Raw genomic sequence first — 25200 nt, 5'->3', positions numbered from 1 at the left:
CATTGTTTTCACACATAATTTCCTCTCATAATAAAGAGTACAGTAAGACGAAGCACATTCATGTCAGGTCTGGGCTGTTTGTTATCTCAAAGCTAGCACAGGTTTCAGGTTAGATAGACATATAATCTTGTGACAAACATATGCACTTAGGAACAATCTGTTTTCTCTACAAACTCAAGTCACAGCGATCTTCAGTCTAACCACTAGTGATGAACTGATGGCTGACATTACACTACATCAAATTGTATCAAGAACCAGGAAGTCTATCAATGTGGGTGAAACCTGCTACTACCTTTACCAGATGGAAACATCGTCTTACAGAGTACAGGAACTGAGACAAATGGTCAGATGAAGACTGCTCAAAACGAGGCATAAAATGGAAGCTATCCCATGAACCCACTGATACCAAGCTTGTCTGCAACGTTGTACATCACTAGATCGTTCCACCCTGGCCCGAATAATCGCTCGCCACCAATTATAAATGTTGTGGCCCAGGTGAGTAGAACCACCGAGAAAATGGTAAAGCCAATTGCTGACCGGACAACATCTGCAAAAGAAGCTAAAATGTGTAAGAAAAATGTAGACCACACGGTTACCATGAAGTTCCATAACATCTTATGCTAGTCAGGATAACATATGCAGTAGAAAAACTTGCAAGACATGGAAAACTCAAGAGATGAGAAGACATATGCTCCTCATCTTGGCAAGGGTTTGGGATAACGCTGTATTTCATTTACAGGTTGCAGGGTTCAGAAATTACCCCAAGGCTATGGCATTTGACTAAACCAAAACAATCACTTTGAAACATTGTGATACTGGATACCCAATTAGTTGAGGCATTTTATCCCTTATTGTCTGAAAGGGAATCATCGAATTTCTAGTCTGCATGCCTCATCAACAAATGAATACTATGACTACAAAAAGAAAATATATCTATAACCTCTAGAAGTGTAAGAAAGCAAATGCCAGCACAGAGAAACTGATAGAATTATCTCTTCTCGCTACAAAGTATGTGATAGTAATAGTATCATGGTGAAATATCTCATCTTTACTGCTAGCATCTGGAATAACCCAGCAATGCCACTGAAAAGTTACTTCAAAGTCTGTTGAAGTTGGTCCAGATTAAGATGCGACAAAATTCTCATTACTATATAATCCTTTTTCTTTACTCTAGTTTAAAAAATTAGCTAAAAATTTCTGCAAACTGGTAATGTGATGAACGACATGATGATCGCACAAGAATGATGCTGCTATTTCAAGCAATCCCCGATTTCAAAGCATTGCACATTTGCACTATCACGACCTAATTAGTTTACTACAAACTGGACAGATTTTGATTAAATGTTGATGCTCCAACTTGTTTTCCTAAGTGTCAAGATGAAGCAAATGTTTCCCTAGATTAAATTACAGCAACATTAGATTTCAAGGATCGCAGATTGTTCCTTTGGTGTATCTTGTCCTTACTGACTTTGATCAGTGAGCTTTAATCCTAAATTCAATTACCAAGTACACACACTGCTCAGATTTATAGGCATCAACAGCTTACAACAGAGTGACGTTTATTCTGGTGTACAAGAAATTCTTTTAATGCCAACCAAATAATTGAAGGTCAAAAGAGAGCCTAGTGGTCAGATTCATTAGATGAATAATAATAACTAACTAACTAAAATGGTTCAAAACCCCCTTCTCAGAGTGGAAATAACCATATCCTATCAGTATATTCTAACCAAGATAGGGAGTAGCAGACACCGAATGTGCCCCAAAACAACTACAACAAATCATTAACATGACCAAGTCGATCTTTAGTAATCAGTTGCCACTAACAAGTAGGGAGCAACACCCTCCAAGGCTCCGTTAGCAGCCTCTGATTATACCACTAAATTCTACACCAATCAAGATCGTACGGAGAGTCTTAAGACCAGCTAATTTCTGAAGAATCGCTAAATTACAGAGTAGCACTCCCATGTTTGCACAAAATTAGATACAATGGCAATATATCAGTTAACAGCTTCTGATTAATAAATAATAAGGACTTCATTGCATCACAGATTCACAAGATGGGTTACTACAAAACCTACGAGACGACCTAGATAGATCCAAGAGCAACTCAAACCACGCAAACGAAATCGCACAGGTGATAGATGATGAGATCTTAGGAGGCGGCGGCTCACAGGGGCGGATTCGGGAGAAGGCGGCGGAAGAGGGGGAGGTCGCCGGCGAGCGGAGGACGGGCCAGAAGTAGCAGCAGTTGATGGCCCAGAGGAAGGGGAGGCAGGCGAACCCCCAGAGGAAGAAGCGGCGAGCGTGGCCCTCCGCCTCCTCCAGCGGCAGCCCCAGGGGCCCGTCCACGGTGGCCCAGACTGGAGGCGGAGGCGCGCGGCGCGCGGCGGCGGCGGATGGGCGGCGGCCGGCGGCGGACGGGCGGGGGAGGAGGCCGGATTCCTCGTCTTCGGGCACTCCGGCAACCCTTGCCTCCATCACTGTTTTTCCTCTTTTCTCCCCTTCCGCGCTACTTCTGTCCTTTTTGTTTGTGTGCCCCTCTAAATCTAAATCTACTGTACATCGTAATCGTAATCATAAAAATCTATAGGGAGTATAATTTTAAATTAAACGTCACATAAACTTAAAAATCTCTTAAATTAATTTTACCCTGCTTGGTATTTTGTATTGTACGCGTACTGAAGAACCCCATTTCATACTAGAAGACGCTTTGACTTTTTTTTCTAAATCAAATTTCGTTTGACCAAATTTATAAAAATGAGAGTAATTTTCACTTAACCCTATGTACTGTGGTCTAAATTGCACAAATCATATAGATTTTAGCACGTGCCACTTAACCCTTGGTATTATAGCTATAAAGTTTCATAAAACAACACTATCGATCATTTTGATTTTGATATTACAGGCTTTTGAGTTCTTCAATCACATCTTAAATTTATGAGTTTTTTTATTTATCATATAATACATGCTTGTAAGTAAAGCCTTTTAAAATTTTGATATAGGAGTATGTAAATTGATTAAGGTGTGGTTTTATGAAACTTCAGGACTATAATACCCGAGGTTATGTGCCATCTGCTAAAATCCATATGGTATTGTATAACTTGAACCAGAATAGGTGAGTTTATGAAATTTACTACAAAGAAAACCTAGAAATCTATCACATCAAATTAATTTCACAATCCATCATTAAATACACTTTTATGACATATTTGTTTTGTGTTAAAAAACGTTGTTGTGCTTTTTTATAAACTTAGTTAAAGTTGATTAAAAATAAATTCAAACGCCTTATAATATGAAATGGAGAGTATTAATTAAGCCAACAAAGAAATGGTTGGTTGTGCACGTGGATGAAAATTCACTTGATTATACTCCGGGTTCCGCTGGATCAAAAAGGAAATTTCGTGCGAGTCTTAAGAGATTCAAATATTTATAAATTCCCCCTGCATGACTGTTTGAAAAGCATAAGGTTTTATGGTTGGAAAAATTATATGAATTGCTTTCGTTTAACGTATTTCAATAGAAAGAATATGTATGATCTCAACTGTCATTTCATTATTATTTTTCCTTCTAACAAATCTAATGCATCATTCATTTTTCCCTCTACTTCTATCTTATTTTACTTCGAGCCAGCAAATCCCTGTGTTTCTTGTGAACCATCCATACATATTTCAAATTTTCATGGGATTAACTCTTAAAAATAACATGCGTTCCAAAAGAGCTTCATAACAAAACAAGATGGTAATAACGTGTGATTAATTGAGTTTTAATTATTACAAATTTAAAAAATAGATTAATCTAATATTTTAGAACAACTTTCGTATAGAAAGTTTTCGCACGAAACATACCGTTTAACAGTTTGAAAAGCGTGACACGAATATCCAAAAAATTATCCTCTCTTCCTAGAGGATTCAAACGGGGCCTAGTGATGGATTTGTGCGTACAGAAGAAGTATGTTCATTAGAGTTTAAATTCTGATATCCGCAGTTACACGTACAATGAGTATTCTTTCAGTAGAACTTTTAGTTATTTCATGCATTACGAACGTGTTTAAAAGAGACGTTCTCATGGGTATGTGCATCCGTTAGCCTATTCTATATCAGTATATCTCTAACAATTTTTTTTTTTGAAGCTTACAGAATACGATCAGATGGCACGATAATTAGCCATCTCAAAAAATGAATCTGAATAGCTCTGAATATCATCACTTAACTTTTCTTAAATTTTTCAGTTCAGTATAATTAATTTAGATGCGGAGCAACAGGCAACAGCAAATCGCCTCATATTGACATCTATATACAACACATTGTCATATATCACGAACCGACTGAAAACATCTGCAGATTAATCGTCGGAAGAACCGAAATAGGGGAAGAATCTGCAATGCAGGGAAGAAAACAATTGAAAAAACGCTAGTCTGGCAGGCCAAGGACCGATCTCCCACCCGATTGCTGAGCTAGCTTGAACGCAACCTTCGATCCTGTGCATATCATATTCTCTCGTAGTCGAGTTTATCCGACTGTAAAAATAGTGTTAAGATTAAGTGGTCAAATGATGGTATATTCTGCATTTTGGCAATGCTGCATGTGTGATGGATTTAGAGATACTGTAATTACCTTGATGAGCATGTAAGTTGGCAGCCATGCCGGTGGAGTTGGGATTCCAACCCAAGCGATCTGTCCAAACATATGAATGAGATTCAGAAGTCCAAATCTACAAAATATACAGAAGAAATGAAGTGGCAGGTGACTCACCAGGGCATACTCCCCTGTTTCAAAGATTCTGATGTCCAAAACCTGCACGGTAATGACGAACAAGATTATGACCGTAGCTAGAACGAAGATGTTCTTACTGCTAGGTTTAATTAGCTGAAATTAACTTCAGGTTCAGTAAGATGGGCTAAATAATTACCTCGCCACGGTCCTCGTATATGTAGTCTAGCCCCTTGAAGAAAGGCGGGTGTCCAACTGACAGATACTGAATCAATGAAACAAATTTTTTAAAAAAATCATGTGCAGGGGAGGAAATCATAGACTGAAATTACAGCACAAAGAGTAGAAATGAATGAAGCATCTATGCAGTAGCATCGATCAGTGTGCTTACGTTGATGCTGTTCAAGTACTTCTCCTTGTCGACGCGCACAATCTGGCCCTTCTTCACTGTGGCGCATCATCAACCAAATCAATTGGATGAAAATAAATGGATTGGTTAATCAAGTATAAACAAAAAAACAAACAAGAAGCTAAATGGCTTTGATGCTTGTTCAGAACTCAGAGCTGAAATGCAAAGTTGCAAAGCGTATTCATTACTCGAGTAGACAGGTTTCTTCTTGAGGATCTTCTTCGGCGCCGGCGCAGCCGCCTGGCCGTCTCCCGCCGCCGCCGCGGCGCCGCCGGTGGCGGGCTTCTTCTCCTCCCCGGCCGGCTCGGCGGCGGCGGCGGCGGCCGCCTTGACAGGAGAAGCAACACGTCTCCTCCTCCTGGCTGACGCCGGCCAGCACGCGGTTGGCGTGACGGAGAAGAGAGCGCGCGGCGAGGAGAGGAGAGCTTCCATGGCGAGAAGCTTAGCTTTGGCAATGGCAATGGCAAAAAGCAAAGTGACGAAGTGCACGTAAATATGTGCCACATGAATTGCACGCGGCAGATAAGGTGACCACTGGGCCTGAGCTAGCGCTCTCAGTTTTGGGCCAACTGTCACAAAGCTTCAGGCCCAGCTCACCTCATTTGGGTAAGGCCCATATATGATGATTATATTATATGAATGAATTAGCAAAAGAAAAGAGAGAGAGAGATAGACAGAAAAAATAAAGGAGAATTGGAGGAGTCAAGGTCATGGATCATGACACCGTCTTAGATTGTTGTATGCTCGACCTCAGCGAATGAGCGAGCAAATGAGGAATTCCGCTTTAGTTTTATGTCGCTATTTAGCTTGGAAAGAGTAAACAACAGCGGCAAGTGGAAGGGAGAAAAGCGTTGAGAGCAATGCAAAGCCTAGCTTAAGCTTAGGAGGACCCCCCCCCCCCCTTTTTTTTTTTTTTGCAATGGTCATCTTCTACCTTTGCTTCTGCTGGTTTGTGGCACTTGTCGTAACATGCACAATTGACCGATGCCAAGGATCCTTCCTCCTCAAATGAATCCACCGCGTTTTCAACGTCCCCATCCATCCATGATCCATCCCATTTGACCTCTACTTTAGCAAAACATAGCAACCCTTCGAAAATATTCGATCAAACCGGCCCCACGCGTACCATTATTTTGTCTTGCGACGGTTGCGCTGGAAAAAAGCAAAAAAAAATCATGAATCTTCTTCCGCATGTCCAGGTAGTGAATGATCCGAGCATATCCTGGCCCCACATGTCAGTCTAACGAACACCCAGGCGACTCCTGATTGGGTACGGCCTTTTGCCTTTCCCAGATGTATAACAACTGCCATGTGGAAACTGCCATTAATTATTATCTGTATGACATGTGGGGACCACCCGATGACCCTTCCTCCTACTCTGCCTCGCGTTTAAAAGGTCATCGCCTTTCAAGTCTCTCGCTGCGCCTGCGCGTTGCCGTCGAGTCCAACTACTCCATCTCACTGACAGATGGGCCATTCGCCCTCGCGCCACAATGCATGCGGCGGCGGCGGCGGCGACGGCGAGTCGCCGCCCTCGCCGCTGCCGTCTCGCTTCGAGCGGTTCCGCCGCCGCCTCCGCCTGCGCCACCGCGACCGCGCGGGGCGTCCCGGTGGCGACGCCCACGCCTCCGAGTCGGGGACGGGGAGGGCCATCGCCGTCGACGAGTTCGCCGGCATCGCGCGCATCCGGATAGTGAAGGTACGGGGCCGGGTTGGGTGTGTGTGCTTGCGGCTGCGGAGCGGAGGGGGGTGGAATTGGGGATCGGTGGTTTTGATTCATTCCGTCTGTGTACGCTGCTGCTGTGGTTTTGTACGCGTTGTTTTGATTTGGTTGGTGGCCACAGGCGGATATGCAGTTCAAGGACAAGTTCATCGCGTGCCTCTCGCTGGGCGAGCGCACGTACCGCACCGAGAAGTCTGACAAGTTGAGCATATTTTTCATCTAATATATTTCTTTTGTTGTGTTAGATTTTTCGCTTCATTTTCCCCATTTTTGAACATACTCGTGAGGTTTGTTCATTGTCGATGCAGTAGATTTTGAATATTATACTCTGATCAGCTTTTTTGCGTTAGCAAAATTTAAAAGCTTATAAAGTCCGTACGATTTGTGTTAACGAGGAATTAGTACAGGAAATTGGATTGATGCTTTTGCTATTGGAATCTGTTTAAATCCCAAACCTATTTACCAGGCCTTTATTGAAATTTAATTCCATGTTTAATTGCCAATTTTCCACCTGTAAAGCCACCTATCAAAAAGTCAGGTAGTCAAATGACTACAATAACTTCATCTTGTGTATTGACTTCCTTTTACTTCTGTTATCAAGTTTATCCTACATAGGTCCATAGTTGGAATCTAACGCTATTTTCTTTTCCCTGTCTTTGCCTACATTTCAACAGTACTTCCACGCCCGTATGGAACTCTGTGAGTAAGCTGTTACCTTTTTGGTCCCCATGAAGCTGTATTGTGTTGTATCATACTGCTGCTCCACCAATGTAAACATTAGTTTGACAATGCTTACAAATGTGCAGGAAAAGAAGGTTGTGGTAGAAACAAATGGACCTCACATTGCACGCATATCTGTCTTTGAGGTATTTTGCCTTTGTGTTGGCCTTCGACTATAAATATGTGACTTAAGAAACTTGAATTGATAGCAAGTGTTCGTCAAACCAATGTCGCGCCTAATGATGTTAATTATTTTTCTTTTTGTAGACTAACCGATTCTCCAAGAATACTTTGGTTGGTTACTGTGAAGTTGATCTGTTTGAATTGCTCACTAAGGTACAGTGCCTTTCTATTCAGTTTGGTTCATAGATTCTTTTGAAAAAGTCATATTTTCTCTACATTTTAATAATTGAATGTTTTTTTGCACGAGAAAACCCTATGAACATGTTTTATTTAAGAATGTGGCACACTGTAAAATATCGTGATTCAAATCTATATGTATATCCCTATCATATCTGCCCTAATATGAGGATGGCTGGATGATGCAGTTAAGACTGGAGCTTAACAGAAATATGAGCAATACCTTCAAATTTCTAGAAATATTCACAACTTTGTATATAAATATTAATTTGACAAAAATAAATTCCATAACAGGATCTGGATGAACACTCTGAGGTCCTTTCTCTATTGGACCCATCATCATCAGCTACTATTGTGGGCAGCATATCCATCTCATGTTACATTGAAGTAATCACCTTTTCCCCCTTTATCTTGAGTGTGGCACTCACGGAACATCTTCCAAGTAGTAAAGCTGTTCTCCACTGTTTCTGTTGCAGGATCCCGTTGAAACAGAACAAAGTTTTGCACGCCGTGTCTTGGCTATAGTGGTACTTTCTCAATACTGATTAAACATTTGCTCTTTTCATATGTGAAATTCTGAATAATACCTGATAATCTTCTATTGAACTATAGAGCACACTAACGTTATTGTTTTCACGTTGTTTCGATTGATTGTGAATTTATAATGTTTGGATATAATGATTACTTCCCTGGTCATCTCATGGGCTGTTAGGCTATATGACCAACACTATTTTTCAAGAAGCATGTTGAATATGGCAGCTTGTATCATTTACCTTTTAGCATCCCTGGTTGCTTTATTTACACTATTAGTTAGCCCTAATATTATTCTTGAAACACTCGTTAGTCACCTGCACATAATTTACATTATTTTGAAAACCCTTGCCTATCAATTTGCATTGCATGTGTTGCCTTCATTTCTTTGTATTCCAGTCTACAGAGCATAAATGTGCTATTTTTACAACAGGATTACAATGAAGATGGAGAGCTATCATTATCTGAATTCTCAGACCTGATGAAAGCTTTTGGTAATAAATTAGCAGTTGCAAAGGTATGACATATTTCCCATTCTTTTTTAATATTTTGTTCGTTGTAGTTGTAATCAGGTCCATCCGCAGTTCTCCCTAGTATATCATATTAGTTTCTCTCATATACCAGATTGAAGAGCTTTTCCGTCAAGCTGATAAAAATGGTGATGGTATAGTTGACATGGATGAACTGGCAGCCCTTCTAGCTAATCAACAAGAGAAGTAACTAACCACTACCTTAGCATATTTAGTTTTGTTTCCAAAGTTAATCATTGTTTTAGCTCTAAAACGTAATGGTATAACTAGTTAATCTCTGTCCTCTTCTTCAGAGAACCACTTATCAGTAACTGTCCTGTCTGTGGTGAAATTCTTGGTAAACACGACAAAATAAATGATATGATACACATGACACTTTGTTTTGATGAGGGAACTGGTAATCAGATTATGACTGGAGGATTTCTAACAGATAAGCAAGCATCATATGGGTAAAGTTCTACACTTATCAACAACAATATTTTTCTGTTCTTTTGGAAACTTATATGAAATTAGTAAGCTATATTCCAAGTCATACATCTGCCATGTGTAGGTGGATGTTTAAGCTTAGCGAATGGGCTCATTTTTCCTCGTATGATGTTGGTTTGCACTCGGGCTCTACTGCTTCTCATATCTTGGTATGTTTCAGCTAATCCATTAGTTAGATTAACTGCCATTCTCTATTTATGTGGGCTTATTAACAGAGCTTGTTCTGGTCCTTTTGGGTCTGCTTTAAGGTTTTTTCTCCTTAAAGTTGCATATTTTAATTGCTCTCCTTTCTTTCATTTACTCAATACATGGATTAGGTTTTCGACCGGCGAACTAAGAGACTAGTTGAAGAAGTTATAGACGGAAAGATTGTGTTGTCTATGAGAGCTTTATACCAATCAAAAGTAGGGCTAACTCTTATTGACACAGGTATGTTGGAATAAGAAGCAGAGCAGTTTGTCCCATATTTTCCCATTAGCCATTTATATACCTAGAATGCCAACAAACATTACATTGTTCATTCAAATGTTCTGGATTTTCCCTCACTGGTACATACATGCAACACAAGTCATAATGCTTTATTTTCAAGAATGTTGGTTTATGAATCTAACTACCGTGGGCATTACAACTTTACAATGTCTCTAGAGTTTATGTTTAGCAGTTACCATTTTATGAACAAGAAGCTAACTGTTCTGTGAGCTAGAGTTCAGACTTGAACTTCTCCTGGACTGCGTACTACACACTTGTTGAAATTCTTATGGTCCCTGCACCTTTGCTTGCATGCAGCTGGAAACAAGAAAGCAACAATTACTGCTAGTTTTTGAGAATCCATCCTTACACAAATGTTGACACAAGAGTGATGGTTTATTTTTACGAATAACTATATTATAATGTTCTGTGTTAACAAGCATTTCTTTTAATCTTTCTATGGATGGTCTTTATGATTACTTAATGTGTTAACCTATGTGGACTTCTCAATAGACGCTAACGCCAAAGAAAACATTTTACATTGATATGCCTGTGTTCTTTTGAATTTTTGCCATGCAGGTGTCAAAGATCTCTTGAAGAACCTATCTGAGAAGCAAGGAAAAAAGATGAGCTCACCTGAATCTGCCAAAGATATTCCAAAGTTCCTTGAGTTGTTTAAGGTATGGATTATGGACTGCCCTTTTTTTTTCTTGTACACATATGGATTATGTCCATAAACATGAAGAAGTTCACTTTTAATATCTCAGTAAAAAGAACTCCAAACAGGGGTCTTAATGCCAGAACTGTTTTTTTTTTTAAAAAAAAAAAAATCCATCCAACGGGAGAGATCCTGAAGGCATTGCATTCAAAGTCAAGAAAAGGGCCTGAAAGCTGGCTATTACTTGTACTATCGTACGGGGACTCCGTTGCCCCTGGCCGTGTCTTAACCCATACTTTAGGGGAACACACAGTGAGGGCCCTCTTTTTTTTTGTGAGAACCAAGGTTTGAACCGTGATTAGTAACCTCACAACTGGAGAACTTACCACCTTGCTACAGGCATGTTCTCGCCAGAACTGTTTAGAACTTTGTACCCGTTATAGAAGGCTTCTGGCTTTTTTTAGTGTCTGGGAGCTGCATGTTTCTGCCCTTTTTACTTCCACTAAAAATGTTTGCATATTTTATGCACATAACTATATGTAATCCATGCCATGCTTTGCACAAAATGCAGGATCAAATTAATTTGGATGAAGTCAAGGATCCTCTTGAAAGTTTCAAGGTATGGTATCAATGTCTGGCTCCTCCACTTGTATCCACTAATGGCCAGAACCTGCTTTTGCAGCTTTCTACGTCTGTGCAGGCAATATTGTAATCGTCAGTTTTTTTTTTAGGGGGGGGGGGGGGGGGGGGGGTTGACATGAAAGAATAAAAGGAATTCGTGATAACTAATTGCCTAATTCCAATGATGATTTGAGATCTTAAATATGAATGGGAAGCTTAACACTTGGTTGTAAAGAATCAGAATCTCTCTAATTGCATATTATGAAGGTATCTGATGAACTCTTGGTTTGTCAAGGAACCAAATTTTATTGTGCATTAGACAGTTGTCGCACAAAGTGATGCTCATGGTCCTTTGGTCATTACTTTTAAAGTATGCAATTGCAGATCACCTAGCATACCAGCAGACCAGCTTTTTGAAATGAGCATTAGTTGTTACTGAATTCCTTTTCCTAATGCCATTAGCACTATTACTTGTTTTTACAAGTGTCTGTTCATATTTTCCATATAGCGGCAATCTTGCTAATATTTTTTAGGAACTTTGGATTGGTATTACCCATTTGCAGTCTTGTTGGTTTATACTTACACAGTACTTAAGTAAGGTCACTTTCTTTTGCTATAGGCTTGTGACCTTGTGTTCATATATTTACTGATTATTTTTGAAATAGGTCCCTTGACTCTCAGACTTCCAATGGTACCTGAAATGATTTTGAGCCTCACTAGAAGTTGATTCTCACCAGTTATCATAAAGTGTATATATGCACTGAATTACTTGTTCTTTGCAGACATTTAATGAATTCTTCGTAAGACAACTGAAGCCTGGGGCCAGACCAATTGCATGCTATGAGCAAGACACAATTGCTACCTGTGCTGCTGATAGTCGTTTAATGACTTTCAGTTCTGTTGATGAAAGCACAAGATTATGGATTAAGGTAATGCATTCCTTCGCTAATTTTTGTGAACTGCACTCATAGACTTATTGCGTACTTTGAATCAAGCAAACAGTTGGTAGCTTTCCTATACTTGGTAGCTTTCCTATACTTTTTACAATTCCCAAGGTGAATTGAGTAGTGTCATAGGAAATTGCATTTAAGCCATTTGGAAGAATGCCACGTCTGAAATGGTGCTTACAAGTTACAGCACACTGAACATAACATAATTTGCCAGGAAACAATAGTCAATCATATAAGACACTATAAATGGAAGGACCACATCGACTTTGAAATGACATTGTTGTTCGCACTATTGTACTATAAAATGTTGTAGTAAAAATATCTTGTTTTTAGTGACAAATTATCTCTGCTTTTAATGGTAGATTATTCAGCTGAAGTCTTATTGCAGTTTTTCTTTTCTGTTCCTAGGGTCGCAAATTTTCTATCGAGGGTCTCCTTGGGAAGGATGTACACTCTGATGCTTTGTGCAACGGATCATTGGTAATCTTTCGGCTTGCACCTCAGGTAAGCTTTTAATATCCTTGCCATTCCATGTTTATGGAGGCTATTTTGTAATATGGAGCAAACTATTTGCTTCCAAAAGACTCACGCTTTTGTAGAAGACATTCTGTAATTTTGCTACTCAAATTCTGTGCTTTGCAGGATTACCATAGGTTTCATGTTCCCGTCTCAGGAACTTTGGAGAAATTTGTGGAAATTCCTGGATGCTTGTACACGGTATAGTATACTCATCTTAGCATGCTTTTGTGCCTCTTCGTGGAGACCATGTCTTGTGTCATGTGATCTGTTCATCATTCCTCACTTCCTCGTCATTAAATGACTGACACAAATATCTTTAAATTTGATAGGTCAATCCTATTGCTGTGAACAGCAAATATTGTAATGTTTTCACCGAGAACAAACGAGTTGTTTCAATAATCTCAACTTCAGAGTTTGGAAAGGTTTGTACTTCTATTCTTTTCCCCCTAGACTACCAGGTACCAGCTTACTGCTTTGCGTGCCTCTCGCTTCCTCTGTTTCTTTTGTCAAACATCAGTATGCGGTTGATTTCCAAAAAAAAAAAAAAAGGTTTTTTTTTTAAAAAAACTACTTCATTAGGGGCATTCATATATTATAATGCTGACATTTTGAAATACTTATTGTTTTTCGAAACAAACTAACTGAAAAGGATGTCCCCTTCATTCTGGCTGAAAGCTTCAATGTTTTACCGCATGTTCGAATTACACGAACACACCAAGTATAACCATGCACTGTGAAGTGAAAGCAGCCTTGGGCCTTGTCATATTTACATTTCCAATATAATCCTTATTACACAACACTGCCTTTAACTTTGCCGCCACTCACTGTGCACTGCTTTGCTTATAACATGGTTCAGGTGGCATTCGTGGCCATTGGAGCAACAATGGTTGGAAGCATCGAGTTCTTGAAAGAAGAGGGTGACTACGTCCACAAAGGAGATGAGGTTTTCTTTACGCATTTGTTGTTTCATGCAACAGCTGTACCGCTTGTGTCCACAGATTATCTAATGCATGATATTTTCTCCCAGTTTGGATATTTCGCTTTTGGAGGGAGCACAGTAATATGCGTCTTTGAGAAGGTTTCTCTTTCTCGCTTCTGCTGACTAAAACATCTAGCCGTATTCGACTACACATCCAAATTCCATGACCTTATCTATTTCTCAAATTGTATCATTCTTTTCATGACAGGATGCAATAGAATTTGACGCTGATCTTCTGGCCAATAGTGCCAGATCACTGGAAACTCTCGTCTCCGTCGGCATGAGACTGGGCGTCTCCACAAGGAACAGAGATCTGCAACCTCAAGAGCTAGAGAAATGTTCGCTTGAATGATGTGCCAATATTTTGCATGCAGAAAGTTTTTTTTTTTCCGAGGATGACACGAAGAAAGGTTGAAAGTAGCAGCTTCCATGCTTATGTTAGTTCAATAGGTTGTGTTAATAGTTGGCTTCTTGTTTGGATGATTGGATCCACTCTGTGAATTCTGTAAAGAAAATGTACATCGGGACACGATTCATGTTTGAATTTTTGTCCCCCATACCTTACAGTCACTGTATCTTTGTTAGGATTACAGTTAATCAGTGTTCAGTGATGCTTAGCACTGCTAATGCCACCTTTTGTCAACTCAGCTGTTTAATCACCGGCAACAGATATCATCTCAGCCTTTTCTTGCCTGTGTTGGAAAAGCAGTGGGTTTGCAAAACCACACAATTTTTATTACTGGATCCAAACTTGCAGTGGAAGATTTTGACGTTTCAGTTCTCTCCAATTTTCCCAACTTCTAATCCTTCATTTTTTACGCACACGTTTTCTAAACTACTAAATACTCCCTCCGTCTCTTAATATAAGAGATATTTTTTTCAGTCAAAAAAAATATAAGAGATTTTTTTGACATTTTGCTTGCACTGTTTAACCATTCGTCTTATTTAAAAAAGTTTAGAATTATTATTTATTTTTTTACTTACTTATCGAAAGTATTTTAATTAACTTTTCGTTTTTTATATTTTGTACAAATTTTTTTGAATAAAACGAGTGGTCAAACAGTACAAGCAAAATGTCAAAATCCCTTATATTAGAGGACGGATGGAGTAGTATATTTTTTTTTAAAATTATATTAATCTATATTTTAACTTTATAAAGCTAATACTTAATTAATCATTGAGAGAAAAAGGCTCCCAACTGCGGACAGAAAAAGTTCCCAACCACACGTCCACACATAACGAACACAGTGCATTGCCTGATATTCCTATTTTGGAGGAGACGTCTTTGTGAGAGAGACTTGCTGGCAGGTGGGCCCGATCACCACTGGGTGCATTGTCATAGGTCCAGAATGCATGGTAGGACAGTATCGCCCTTGGCATGTGGTCACTGTTGACTTGTTGACCGATGAAAAGAGCTTGAACGTATTACAACAAATTCACCAATTCCTTGGTAGCTAGCTAGGCAAGGGTTGCTTCCCAACAAGTTCATTTCTCTCGTCACCCTTATCCCCTTGCCAATTGGTTGTCTCTTTCGGGATTTTTGTGACCGCTTCTCTTTGATGTTTTGACTGGGCTGTTTGACAGAAACATGCATGGTATAATTCTCCATGTGTTACCTAAATTTTATTTTAAATAATAAACCATCCTCATGTGTTTTACGGTTTGTCTTGGAAATTCATAAAAAGATCAAGATTTAGTATTTTCTAAAGAAAAGGTAGATTGGACAAACAATCATTGGAAACAAGAACCGTGCAGAGCATAAACAAAGCTTCGCTGCAGTAATTAAGGCAACAAAACCAAAGAACTCCCACACAAGTACACAACTGCCAATTCAGAGTTAATATATACGGAAGTAAATTTCTGGAGAAGAAGAGATTACACACTACGGAAGCATAACTATATGATTAACCATCACCTAATCTGCCACAGAAGCTACAAAAACATAATCTGCATGATGAAATCTTTACAGAATTACAGTAGGCCGGGCCGGGAATGGAAGGGGAAGTGAGGCGTCACGAGGGCGGCGCCATCAAGGTTGCTCATCTTCTTCTTCTTCTCCTTCGCCTTCGTCGTCGTCTTCCCCTCCTCCTCCTTGCTGCTCCCCTGCTGCTTCACCTTCTTCTGCTGCTCCTGCTTGCTGCAATCGTCGTCGTCGTCACAGTCGCCGGGCTTCTTGGGGACGACCACCTCGGCGTGCGACGACATGCAGCATAACAAACCCATGCTTTCACCCTTAATCAGAGTTTAGTTGAGCTCACTGACACATTGTGCTGCTGCTGCTGCAGCTGTCTGCTCTTGAGCTTTGTGGTAGACTGGTAGCATTTGGGATGTGTCACACGGCCATTTTATAGGGTAAGGAGACTAGGAGAGTGGCTCCAGTCTTCCAGGGGAAGATTGCAATTCAATTCTATCCTTCGCCGTGTTTAGTTACAAAGTTTTTCTTTAAACTTTCGACTTTTCCATCACATCAAAATTTTCCTACACACACAAACTTTAAACTTTTCCATCACATCGTTCTAATTTCAACCAAACTTCTAATTTTAGCGTGAACTAAACACAGCCCTTGTTAATATAAAAAAAAAGGACAGTTCCAGCGGAAAGAGTATCTTCTTAAAAGAATAAATAATCTGACCACGTGATCTTGCTTTCGTCGGAGATAGAGCGGAGCAGGTGCAAGTATCTGGCTGATTAATTTTACTCGTTGTTTCCAGCCCCATTGTTTGGCTAATCAGAGTAATAAGCAAAACGATATATTTACAAATGAAAAATAATTTATAAATAAAACTTTTATATACGTGTTCTTAACGATCTAAAATAAAAGTATGGGAAAAAACTACGATGAAAAGAAATCTCAAAATCAAATTTAAATTTAAGATTAAAAATTTAAATTTTAGTTGATAGGTATAAGCATAAACGAAAAAGATGAGTCTGGTACATTGTCCTGAAAGCTGTGGCTTAATTTGACCGATTACTGAACAGAACAGTGCAGTGAGAGCTTCCTTGGAAAGCAAGTTTCTTCCCGGTTTTTACAACTTCTTCTGTCCGTTTAATACTTTCGTCGTTATTGCGAAATTTTATACTACTTCCGTCGTGATTGAGAGAGCCCTGCCAATCATCTCTTCCGGCGGAAGCCGGGTGGAAGCTCTTGGGAACTTGCGTAATACTACTATGTGGCTTTTTATTTCTAATGAAAATATAGATGAAGTTAGGGTGCACAAACACACACGAAAAACATTACCGTATAATTAATTAAGTTTTAATCATTATAATTTTAAAAGTAGTTAAAGTTACTTTTTATATGCAAAAACTTTTCCCAAAACATACGTTTTGTAGTTTAAAATGTGCTAATGAAAATCGAGATAAAATCTATACGTTTCGTTTTTAATCTGAAACACAACCGTTGTGACCTGTGAACATTGGTAGGATTGACAAGTCTGGGAGTGTGATATAGTTAATCGCCCGATTGCGACTTAATGACCTTTCTGCGATGAGCTGCAGACATTTGCAACGATGGACCAGGATTTGATCAATTCAATCAGTTCTCCTTTAATTTTTTGAAAACGAAAGACAGTATGCTGGTTGACCACCTGCTTCATGCTCATGCAAAGGGCAAAAAATACAAAAAAGAAAAAAGAAGTGAAGAAAATGGAGATGCGGGGGATCGAACCCCGTGCCTCTCGCATGCAAAGCGAGCGCTCTACCATTTGAGCTACATCCCCTGATTTGATATATTGCTTCCATTTTATTTTATTATCATTGATATAGGAAGATTTGCTCCACACTTTTTTCATTTTTGGAGAACATTTGCTCCACACATTGAACAATCAGTTTCCGTTATCCTGTGAAATGTAAATGGAAGGGGTATTAAGTGCGTATAAAGTTTATAGAACGAACTCTGTTTTCAATTCGTACAACATTTGCAAACTGACGGTCGGCATGTTAGGACAACTACAATCAAGTCAGGAAAAAGAGAACATTGAGGTATCATTCGCCTGTACAAAACTACAAAAGCACTCTAAGCTTCATTAGTTGAGCTAATCACTCTAGTAAGCTATAGTCAGATAACAACAAAAGAATGCTGCAGATCAAATACAGTATATATCACCGGTGTCTCTAATTACAGAAACATGATCCATGTTGTCAAGTAGATCCCAAGAAATAATTGTTTATGCTGATTGCCCTCTTTCCAGAAACCAAGACAGATACCAATTAGCATCTCTTCTGAACATATTCAACGCTTCCCAAGTGTCCCATTTCCTTACTGGGGCAGCCTGAAAAGTACAAAATCCAATAATTCCTTTATAAACCATTGTATGGGTCACTACCAATAATCAGCGCAAGAACATGAACCATCTCTAAAGTGATGGAAGCGAATTGGATCTCTCAATATGATCTCTCTGTTTTCACTCTTTGATATCAGTTTCATTGTTGAGTGGCAATCACGACAAACTCTCAGATTCTTCATTACTCTTATAGGTGCTGACTGAGGCAAGTGAATCATTCCTAATGCCACAGCTAGTTTTTCACTATGGCAATTCATCAGATTTTGCTCCCTTTTAGAGATTTCAGTATCAGTGGTCGCCAACTTCTCGATCCTGGAAAGCATCTCTTCCAGTTTTGTGTATATTGCACTGCTCTCTGGATGAGACTTGTCACCAGCAACAAAAGAGTGAACTCCACACTTCAGTTCTATCCAACTCAGGCCAGGTTCTTTCTTCACACCTCGCTGTTTCATCAGATCCCTAGTTTTTGAAGCCAACGAGAGCTCCCCAGCATCCAGGTACATGTTGTAAAGAATTACATAGGACGCTGACAAAGTGGGTTCTAGTTCCATTATCCGATTCGCGACAAGTTGACCTCTCTCCAGGTCTCTATGAATTCGACATGAGGCCAGCAAAGACCGCCAAATGACTGGGTCAGCATGGAAGATTGAATTGCTTATAAAAGCCTCAGCATCAGCTAGTCTCCCAGCTCGTCCAAGGAGATCAACAACACAAGTGCAATGCTTTATGGTTGGACTCAACCCATAATCCTTATTCATAGTTTCATAATACCTGCATGAGAATGTCAAAGGAAGTGACATATGAGAAGAAAGTATAACTATTGGTAAGGAGGTTACATGCACCCCACAAACACAAAAACTTGAAAAATGCATTAACATATTGTTTCTTTTTGATAAATAAAGTTGTATTGCTAATGAAAATAATGAACTGACAAGAAACGACAATTGGCTTACCTGAGTCCCTCATCAACCAATCCTCCATGGCTACAGGCAGTAAGGACACCAAGAAAAGTGATCTCATTTGGCACCACCTTTGCATCCACCATTTCATCAAAAAAATGTAAAGCATCCCTTGCACAACCATGCTGTGCATGGCATGATATCACTGCAGACCAAGAGACAACATCGTGTGATTCCATCTCCTGAAACCTCCGAGTTGCAGCATCAACATCCCCTGATCTAGCATACATATGCACGCAAGAGTTCCCCATGACAGTGAACCGGTCAAAACCAGATTTCGTGGCAAAGCACTGGATCTGCTCACCAGCCCTTGCAACAGCTAAACTTGCGCATGCATTCATCACACTAGATATAGTAAAAAGATCCGGTTTCAATCCAGCACCTAAAGATTCATGAAACAAACTCAGAGCCTTCTCATGAAGTTCATTTTGAACACACCCAGAAACCATTGCTGTCCAGGTAACAATATCATGCTTGGGGCTGGATCTGAAGCACCTAAACCCATCTTCCATACAGCCAGAGTTGAAGTACAAGTCAATAAGCGCACTCCCGATGAAATCATCTTCCTGGAAAGTGTACTTGATCACTTGGCCATGTATTTGTTTTCCAAATTCAAGGTAACCAGCAAGGTTGCAAGCCCGTAACACACTAGAGAATGTGAACTCAGTAGGCTGCATTCCACGACTCTGCACCTCTGAATACAGAGTTAGCGCTTCACTTGCAACTTCCTTACCAATTACAGTCTCAGTACGACAAAAACCGGCAATCATAGTGTTGAACATGACCACATTGGGCTCTTGCACCGACCGAAAGAGCGCGGCAGCTTCCACTAAGGCACCTTTCTTGGCATACATGTCAATCATGGCGCTCACAAGAAACACATCAGAGTCAAGCCCAGCCTTTATAACACATCCATGAACTGCCTCAGCGATGTCCATTGTTCCATCTCCACGGCCAGAGCAACACTTGATGACACTCCCAAGAGCAAATGAATTCAGACCCATTCCACCGCGGCGCATCATAGCAAACACCCTTACCATCTCCTCGCGCGCGCCGGCGCGCACATACCCTGAGACCAACGAGTTCCAGGAGACATCATCCCTCTCCTCAGCAACGTCGAACACACGCCTCGCCTCGCCCATCTCGCCGCACTTGGAGTACATGCTGACAAGCGAATTGGAGACGAACACCCCGCTGGAGAGACCATCAAGAACGGCCAGCGCGTGCACGGCCCTGCCGGCCCTCAGGTGCCCCGCCCGCGAGCACGCGGCGAGCGCGGCCGCGTACGAGAACCGGTCGACGCCGACCCCCGCGCGCCGCGCCCGCGCGAGGGTCTCCAGAGAGAGGGGCGCGAGCCCTTCCCGGGAGTAGGCGTCGATGAGGAGGTTGAAGGAGACGGCGTTGCGGCGGGGCATTTCGTCGAGCAGGCGGCGCGCGGGGAGTGGGCCCCCGAGGCGGCAGTAGGCGGCGAGGAGGGTGTTGCGGAGGAAAAGGGAGGCGGCCGGGTGGGCGCGGGCGATGTGGGCATGGACGGCGGCGGCGTGGCGCAGCGAGGTGCAGGCGCGGAGGAGGTGGAGGTAGAAGGCGTCCAGCGACGGGAACGGCGGCGGCGGCGGCATCTCTGCTCCCGCCTCCGCACGAGAGGAGGCGCGAGTAAGTTTTTGGGTTAGGTCCTGTTCAGATTCTAATTTTTTTTTCAAACTTCCAACTTTTTCGTCACATCGAACTTTCCTACATACATACTTCCTTCCCTCTATAAAAAAAAAACTCAATCTCATACTACGATGTGACATATTATAGTATAATGAATCTGGACATACTCTATGTCCAAATTCATTGTATTAGGATGTGTCACATCATAGTACTAGATTGCCTTTTTTTGGGATGGAGAGAGTAAACTTCCAACTTTTTCATCACATCGTTTCAATTTTTTCAAACTTCTAATTTTAACGTGTAACTAAACACACCCTTAATTTTGGCGTGGATGGTACTGAAATTTTTTTAAATTAAATCCCATGTATTCTTCACGTCGTCCTTTCACTTATTTTCCTTTTCTTCTATCTTGAGCTTGATTGCCACGTTGTATTACACACTAAACAGAAATTCTCAGTAGCTTCAGTGATTACCGGAGGCCTTAGCCGCAGGCGACGAGCAGCTAATTGGCGTCCTTGCAGTGTGGTTAACACGAGGGTGCTCTTGTTAGGAAATGAAACAAAAAAATTCAAGGCTTATTAGGTCATGCTCCCTGGCTCCCTGCAACTTCCTCCGTTCAAAAAAAACACACGAATCTAGACATAAAGTATGTCCAGATTTATTCTAGTATAAGGTTAGGTTTTTTAGGATTGTAGTACGAGGTTGGTTTTTTGGACAAAGAGAATAGATTTTTACTTGTAAGTGGTTGCAATATTCAATACGTCGAAGCGAAGCTCTGGAGTCTTGCAAAGAATAAGAGACAAGGCAGCACTAGCTAATTCAGTGAGAACTGAGAAGCCCTTGTCCCACTCTCAAATGGACGCTGTTGTGTAGGACGTCCAGACATGGATGCTATTTAGGTTTTAGAGACTACTCCCTCAATCCTATAAAAAACAACTCATCTTTCCTACTCCATTTGTCTAGTAAAAAAATAAAATAGTATGATATGATACATCCTACTATTATAAATTTAGATGAATATTAGGTTTATTTTTTACACGGAAGAAGTACTTCTCAAATTACCAACACACAATTACTATTATTTTAATTCGTTGTTGGTACTTACTCCCTCTATTTTTTAATATATGATACCGTTGACTTTTTAAAATTTGTTTTATCTAAAAAATTATGTAATTATCATTTATTTTAGAGAGAATCTATTCTATACCAATAAGTTATTCGACATTGTCTTTTTCTATAATATACCAATGACTTTATCAGTTGTTCTACAATATGCCATTACGTTGGGCCTTCTTTTTAAAAATACCCTTAGAGAAATACAATAACAATTGATATATCTCACCAGAAGTTACAGAAAAATATGAAAATTTCAAAATAGAAAAGTATGGGCAAGTGTTAAAGGGTGAACATGTCTTTTTATAACAGACTTGACACCATTAAGTCATCTTAACATAGTAGGGGCAAACTGGCACTTCGTTTGAAAAAAAATAAGGGTAAAAACACAAACCATAAAAAAGAGGGGCAAAATCACAATTGTATATGAAGGTAGAGGTAAGAATACAATTACCCCATTTAAAAATTGGTTTACTTAGAGCATCTCTAGTAATAGCCCCTATTTTAAAGTACTCAAAGGTTGAATAGGGGCCACCTCTATTTCTTGAGACCCCAAATAATGACTTTTAACTCCACCAGTAACCCTCATCTATTAGCCTTTATTTCTTTTTCTCTTCTATTCTGGCATATACTACACATTTACTCCATGCTTCATATCACAATAATTCAAACAAAAATATTTCTAATACATAAAATATAGCCATATTTAAATCCACGTACCTTTTCAAACACCACAATTTGAAGTTAAAGAAATAGACTTAATTTGAAGTGTGCAAACTAATATCATCTTGGTTAATGTTCTAGATATATACATCAGTTTATGTGTGTCGCGTGCAAATCAATCCACTACTGGAGAAACCATCCTTGGTCGGTCGCCCAAAAACTACAATAGTCTTGGTTCAAATAGGAACCGGGACTAAAGATTATTTTTAGTCCTGGTTCAAAAAGTTGTCAGGTCGAATTTAGGCCCCAATTACCTTCAGTCCCGGTTGGTATAAACAACAGGGACCAAAAATAAAACCACCCCGAGCCGCGCGCATGCCAGTATCGATCTTATCCCTCCCCCTTCCTCTCTCTCCTCCCTCTCATTAAACAACTCCCTCTCAGCCTCCTCCTCAGATCTGATCCGACCTTCTCCCCTTCCCGTCTCCTCCCCCTCCCCATCTCCTCCTCCTCCTATACCCGAGCAAGCCCAGGCGGCCGAGGCCGGGCGGGACGGCGGCGGCCGGCGCGGAGGGCGCCGCTGGTGGCTGGTGGCTGTCGGTGGGCAGCGGCTGGCGGCGTGGCCGCGCGGAGGGTGGCAGGGAGCATGGTAGTGGGCGGATGGGAGGGGGCGGGAGCCGGCAGCCGGCGACGCCCTCCCCTCTGCCGGAGGGGAGGCGGCAATGGCAGCACATGTTCTTTCTTTTTTTTTCGAATTTTTGATACATTGGATCTGATAATTTGTGATTCATTGGATCTGCGATGTTTGGATATATGATGTATTTGATGTTTGGATCTGTGATGTTTTAATCTATGATGTATGTGATTTGTGATGTATTTCTTTAAGAATTTGAGATGTATTTTTTTGTGATGTGAATCTATGATTCATTGATTTGTGATGATACTTTGATTTGGGGATATGATTGGGATATATAGGGAGATTGGGAAGGAGCAACTCGATTTGGAAAGAAACAATGAAAAAAAAAAGAAAAACATGGTGATCAACTGGGACTGGCGCTGCCATCTTACTAAAGATGTATTTGTAGTCCCGGTTATTTCAACCGGGACTAGCGATCTTTAGTCCCGGATTCGTAGTCCCGGTAGGAACAGGAGGTTACCAACCGGGACTACAAACCATTTCTCCACCAGTGATCTGAACTAATGAATACTAGATGAATACCCCGCCTCGTTGTTGCGGGAAATTAAGTTACATAATATATACAAATATGATGCAATATGATTACTAAAACTAAAACAAATTGATACTTATGAATTTTGAGCCTATAAATAATTGAGATTGCATGGTGTTATGAGAGAAGAAAGAAGAGACAATTTGAACCATAGATCTCTAGTGGCTAGAAATAATTGGGGTGATGTGGCTTAATGAGAGAAGAGAGAAATAGCAATAACTACACTTAGTGGGGATGAACTATATAAGTATATGGGATTCATGTACCAACTTTAATTGTTCCGTTGACGGCTAAGCTAATATGCAAATCAATCTACAAATCAATATGAGGCAAGATAAGCGGTTTGGTCATGTACCACTGCCGCTCGATGGACAATCGATCGTGGCAAAAATTAACAACAACAAGCAATGGCGCCGCTGCCCGTGAGAGCAAGGCCAAGAAATTTCCAGAGGAGGACGTTGCCGTTCACGGCAGCCCCTCATCGGGGACGACGGGGAGGGCGATATGATGGCGGGAGCAGGGTTGGGATCGTGTGACCTCGGACTAAGCAAGCTTCAGAGGAGGGTGTATTCACGGGTGACGTCAGGGACGACAGAGCAGCGCTCCCGGCCTTGGACATTGGGGAAGGACGACGGCGGCGCAACGAGGGAACGGCAGCGCGCGCGAGAGCACCAAGAGGAAAACAGCTGGAGAATTTTCATCCACGATAAAAAAAATAAATGGGGCTGAGTCCCCAGGACTGAGGGCTCGAGGAAGGGATTCGGGTGCCTTTCTAATTTGGGAACTTTAGTAGCGGCTTTGCTGGACTTTGATTTTCTCTCTTCACCTTAAAAAATTGTTTACGAGTTTAGTATAGGTGTTTTGCTGGAGTTGTTCTCTTAGAGAATATGAAATGGTTAACAGTACAGTACAATAGAGTACAAACTAATTAATGTTCTGTACACTTACTACAAGCGAGAACAAGAATGTGGGACACCTGATACGGAAAATGTGGGACAGAAAGATTTACCTAGATAATGATAAATTAGTATAGTAGGAGTACAGTACATATGCATGCTTTGAACAAACACGTATGACACTTATTACAAATGACCGACGGCCGAGGATACTAGAGGACGATGAAATTATTACATCATCTCACACCATGCTAACTTGTTGAGGGTTTGTATGTTTTAAGAGAGCAACTCTACTTAGTTCTTAGCCTCGGTTTAGTCATTTTCGGTAAGCCATGTGTATCCCATTTGTGAAGGAAATCACGAGCAAGGGAGGCCAGTCACATCTCACGACTTCAACGTCTTCGACATTGATACGACGAATCTTTGAAACAAAATAATAAGGTAAGTTAATGATAACCAAAACATGTGCTAGATAGCTACTTCGTTTTTACACAAACATATTAATTAATCCATATAATGCCTATCTAATTACCATCTTCCTTAGGTTTTGTAAGTCTCTTACAAATCTCCACCCATACCAATTGGATGATGAGCCACTCGCCATAAAAATAAATCAAACTCCACACATAGAACCTAAGTCTCTTACAAATCTCCACCCATACCAATTGGATGATGAGCCACTCGCCATAAAAATAAATCAAACTCCACACATAGAGGACGAAGGAAAGATATCCAAAACAG

General features: G+C 40.6%; 4 protein-coding genes and 1 non-coding gene across 5 annotated transcripts; 1 reads left to right on the top strand and 4 right to left on the bottom strand.

The window, feature by feature from the left end:
• Positions 1-77: 77 nt before the first annotated feature.
• Positions 78-2510, bottom strand: LOC127766204 (probable gamma-secretase subunit PEN-2). The gene is made up of 2 exons (XM_052291289.1): positions 2172-2510; positions 78-547 (listed from the first exon to the last, which is right to left on the bottom strand). Exons 1-2 carry the CDS (start codon positions 2476-2478, stop codon positions 384-386), a joined length of 471 nt encoding a protein of 156 aa, XP_052147249.1. The 5' UTR covers positions 2479-2510; the 3' UTR covers positions 78-383.
• A 1700-nt stretch (positions 2511-4210) lies between these two features.
• LOC127756339 (NAD(P)H-quinone oxidoreductase subunit O, chloroplastic) lies at positions 4211-5590 on the bottom strand. Its single transcript, XM_052281705.1, has 6 exons — positions 5307-5590; positions 5101-5156; positions 4909-4974; positions 4752-4793; positions 4614-4673; positions 4211-4516 (listed from the first exon to the last, which is right to left on the bottom strand). Exons 1-6 carry the CDS (start codon positions 5548-5550, stop codon positions 4487-4489), a joined length of 498 nt encoding a protein of 165 aa, XP_052137665.1. The 5' UTR covers positions 5551-5590; the 3' UTR covers positions 4211-4486.
• Positions 5591-6554: 964 nt separating this feature from the next.
• Positions 6555-14329, top strand: LOC127760575 (phosphatidylserine decarboxylase proenzyme 2). Its single transcript, XM_052284858.1, has 21 exons — positions 6555-6817; positions 6963-7042; positions 7516-7540; positions 7648-7707; positions 7829-7897; positions 8216-8308; positions 8398-8448; positions 8886-8969; positions 9077-9168; positions 9276-9431; positions 9533-9617; positions 9786-9897; positions 10516-10616; positions 11166-11213; positions 11998-12144; positions 12574-12669; positions 12808-12882; positions 13014-13106; positions 13541-13627; positions 13712-13762; positions 13872-14329. Exons 1-21 carry the CDS (start codon positions 6587-6589, stop codon positions 14013-14015), a joined length of 1980 nt encoding a protein of 659 aa, XP_052140818.1. The 5' UTR covers positions 6555-6586; the 3' UTR covers positions 14016-14329.
• A 2980-nt stretch (positions 14330-17309) lies between these two features.
• TRNAA-UGC (transfer RNA alanine (anticodon UGC)) lies at positions 17310-17382 on the bottom strand. Its single transcript has one exon. It is a non-coding gene; the product is annotated as a tRNA-Ala (tRNA).
• Positions 17383-17530: 148 nt separating this feature from the next.
• Positions 17531-20683, bottom strand: LOC127769686 (pentatricopeptide repeat-containing protein At3g13880-like). Its single transcript, XM_052295305.1, has 2 exons — positions 18900-20683; positions 17531-18717 (listed from the first exon to the last, which is right to left on the bottom strand). Exons 1-2 carry the CDS (start codon positions 20681-20683, stop codon positions 17985-17987), a joined length of 2517 nt encoding a protein of 838 aa, XP_052151265.1. The 3' UTR covers positions 17531-17984.
• Positions 20684-25200: the final 4517 nt, after the last annotated feature.

Source organism: Oryza glaberrima, chromosome 1, assembly GCF_000147395.1.
Source record: "Oryza glaberrima chromosome 1, OglaRS2, whole genome shotgun sequence".
NCBI lineage: Eukaryota > Viridiplantae > Streptophyta > Magnoliopsida > Poales > Poaceae > Oryza > Oryza glaberrima.
This window is presented reverse-complemented; position numbering and strand designations above follow the sequence as displayed.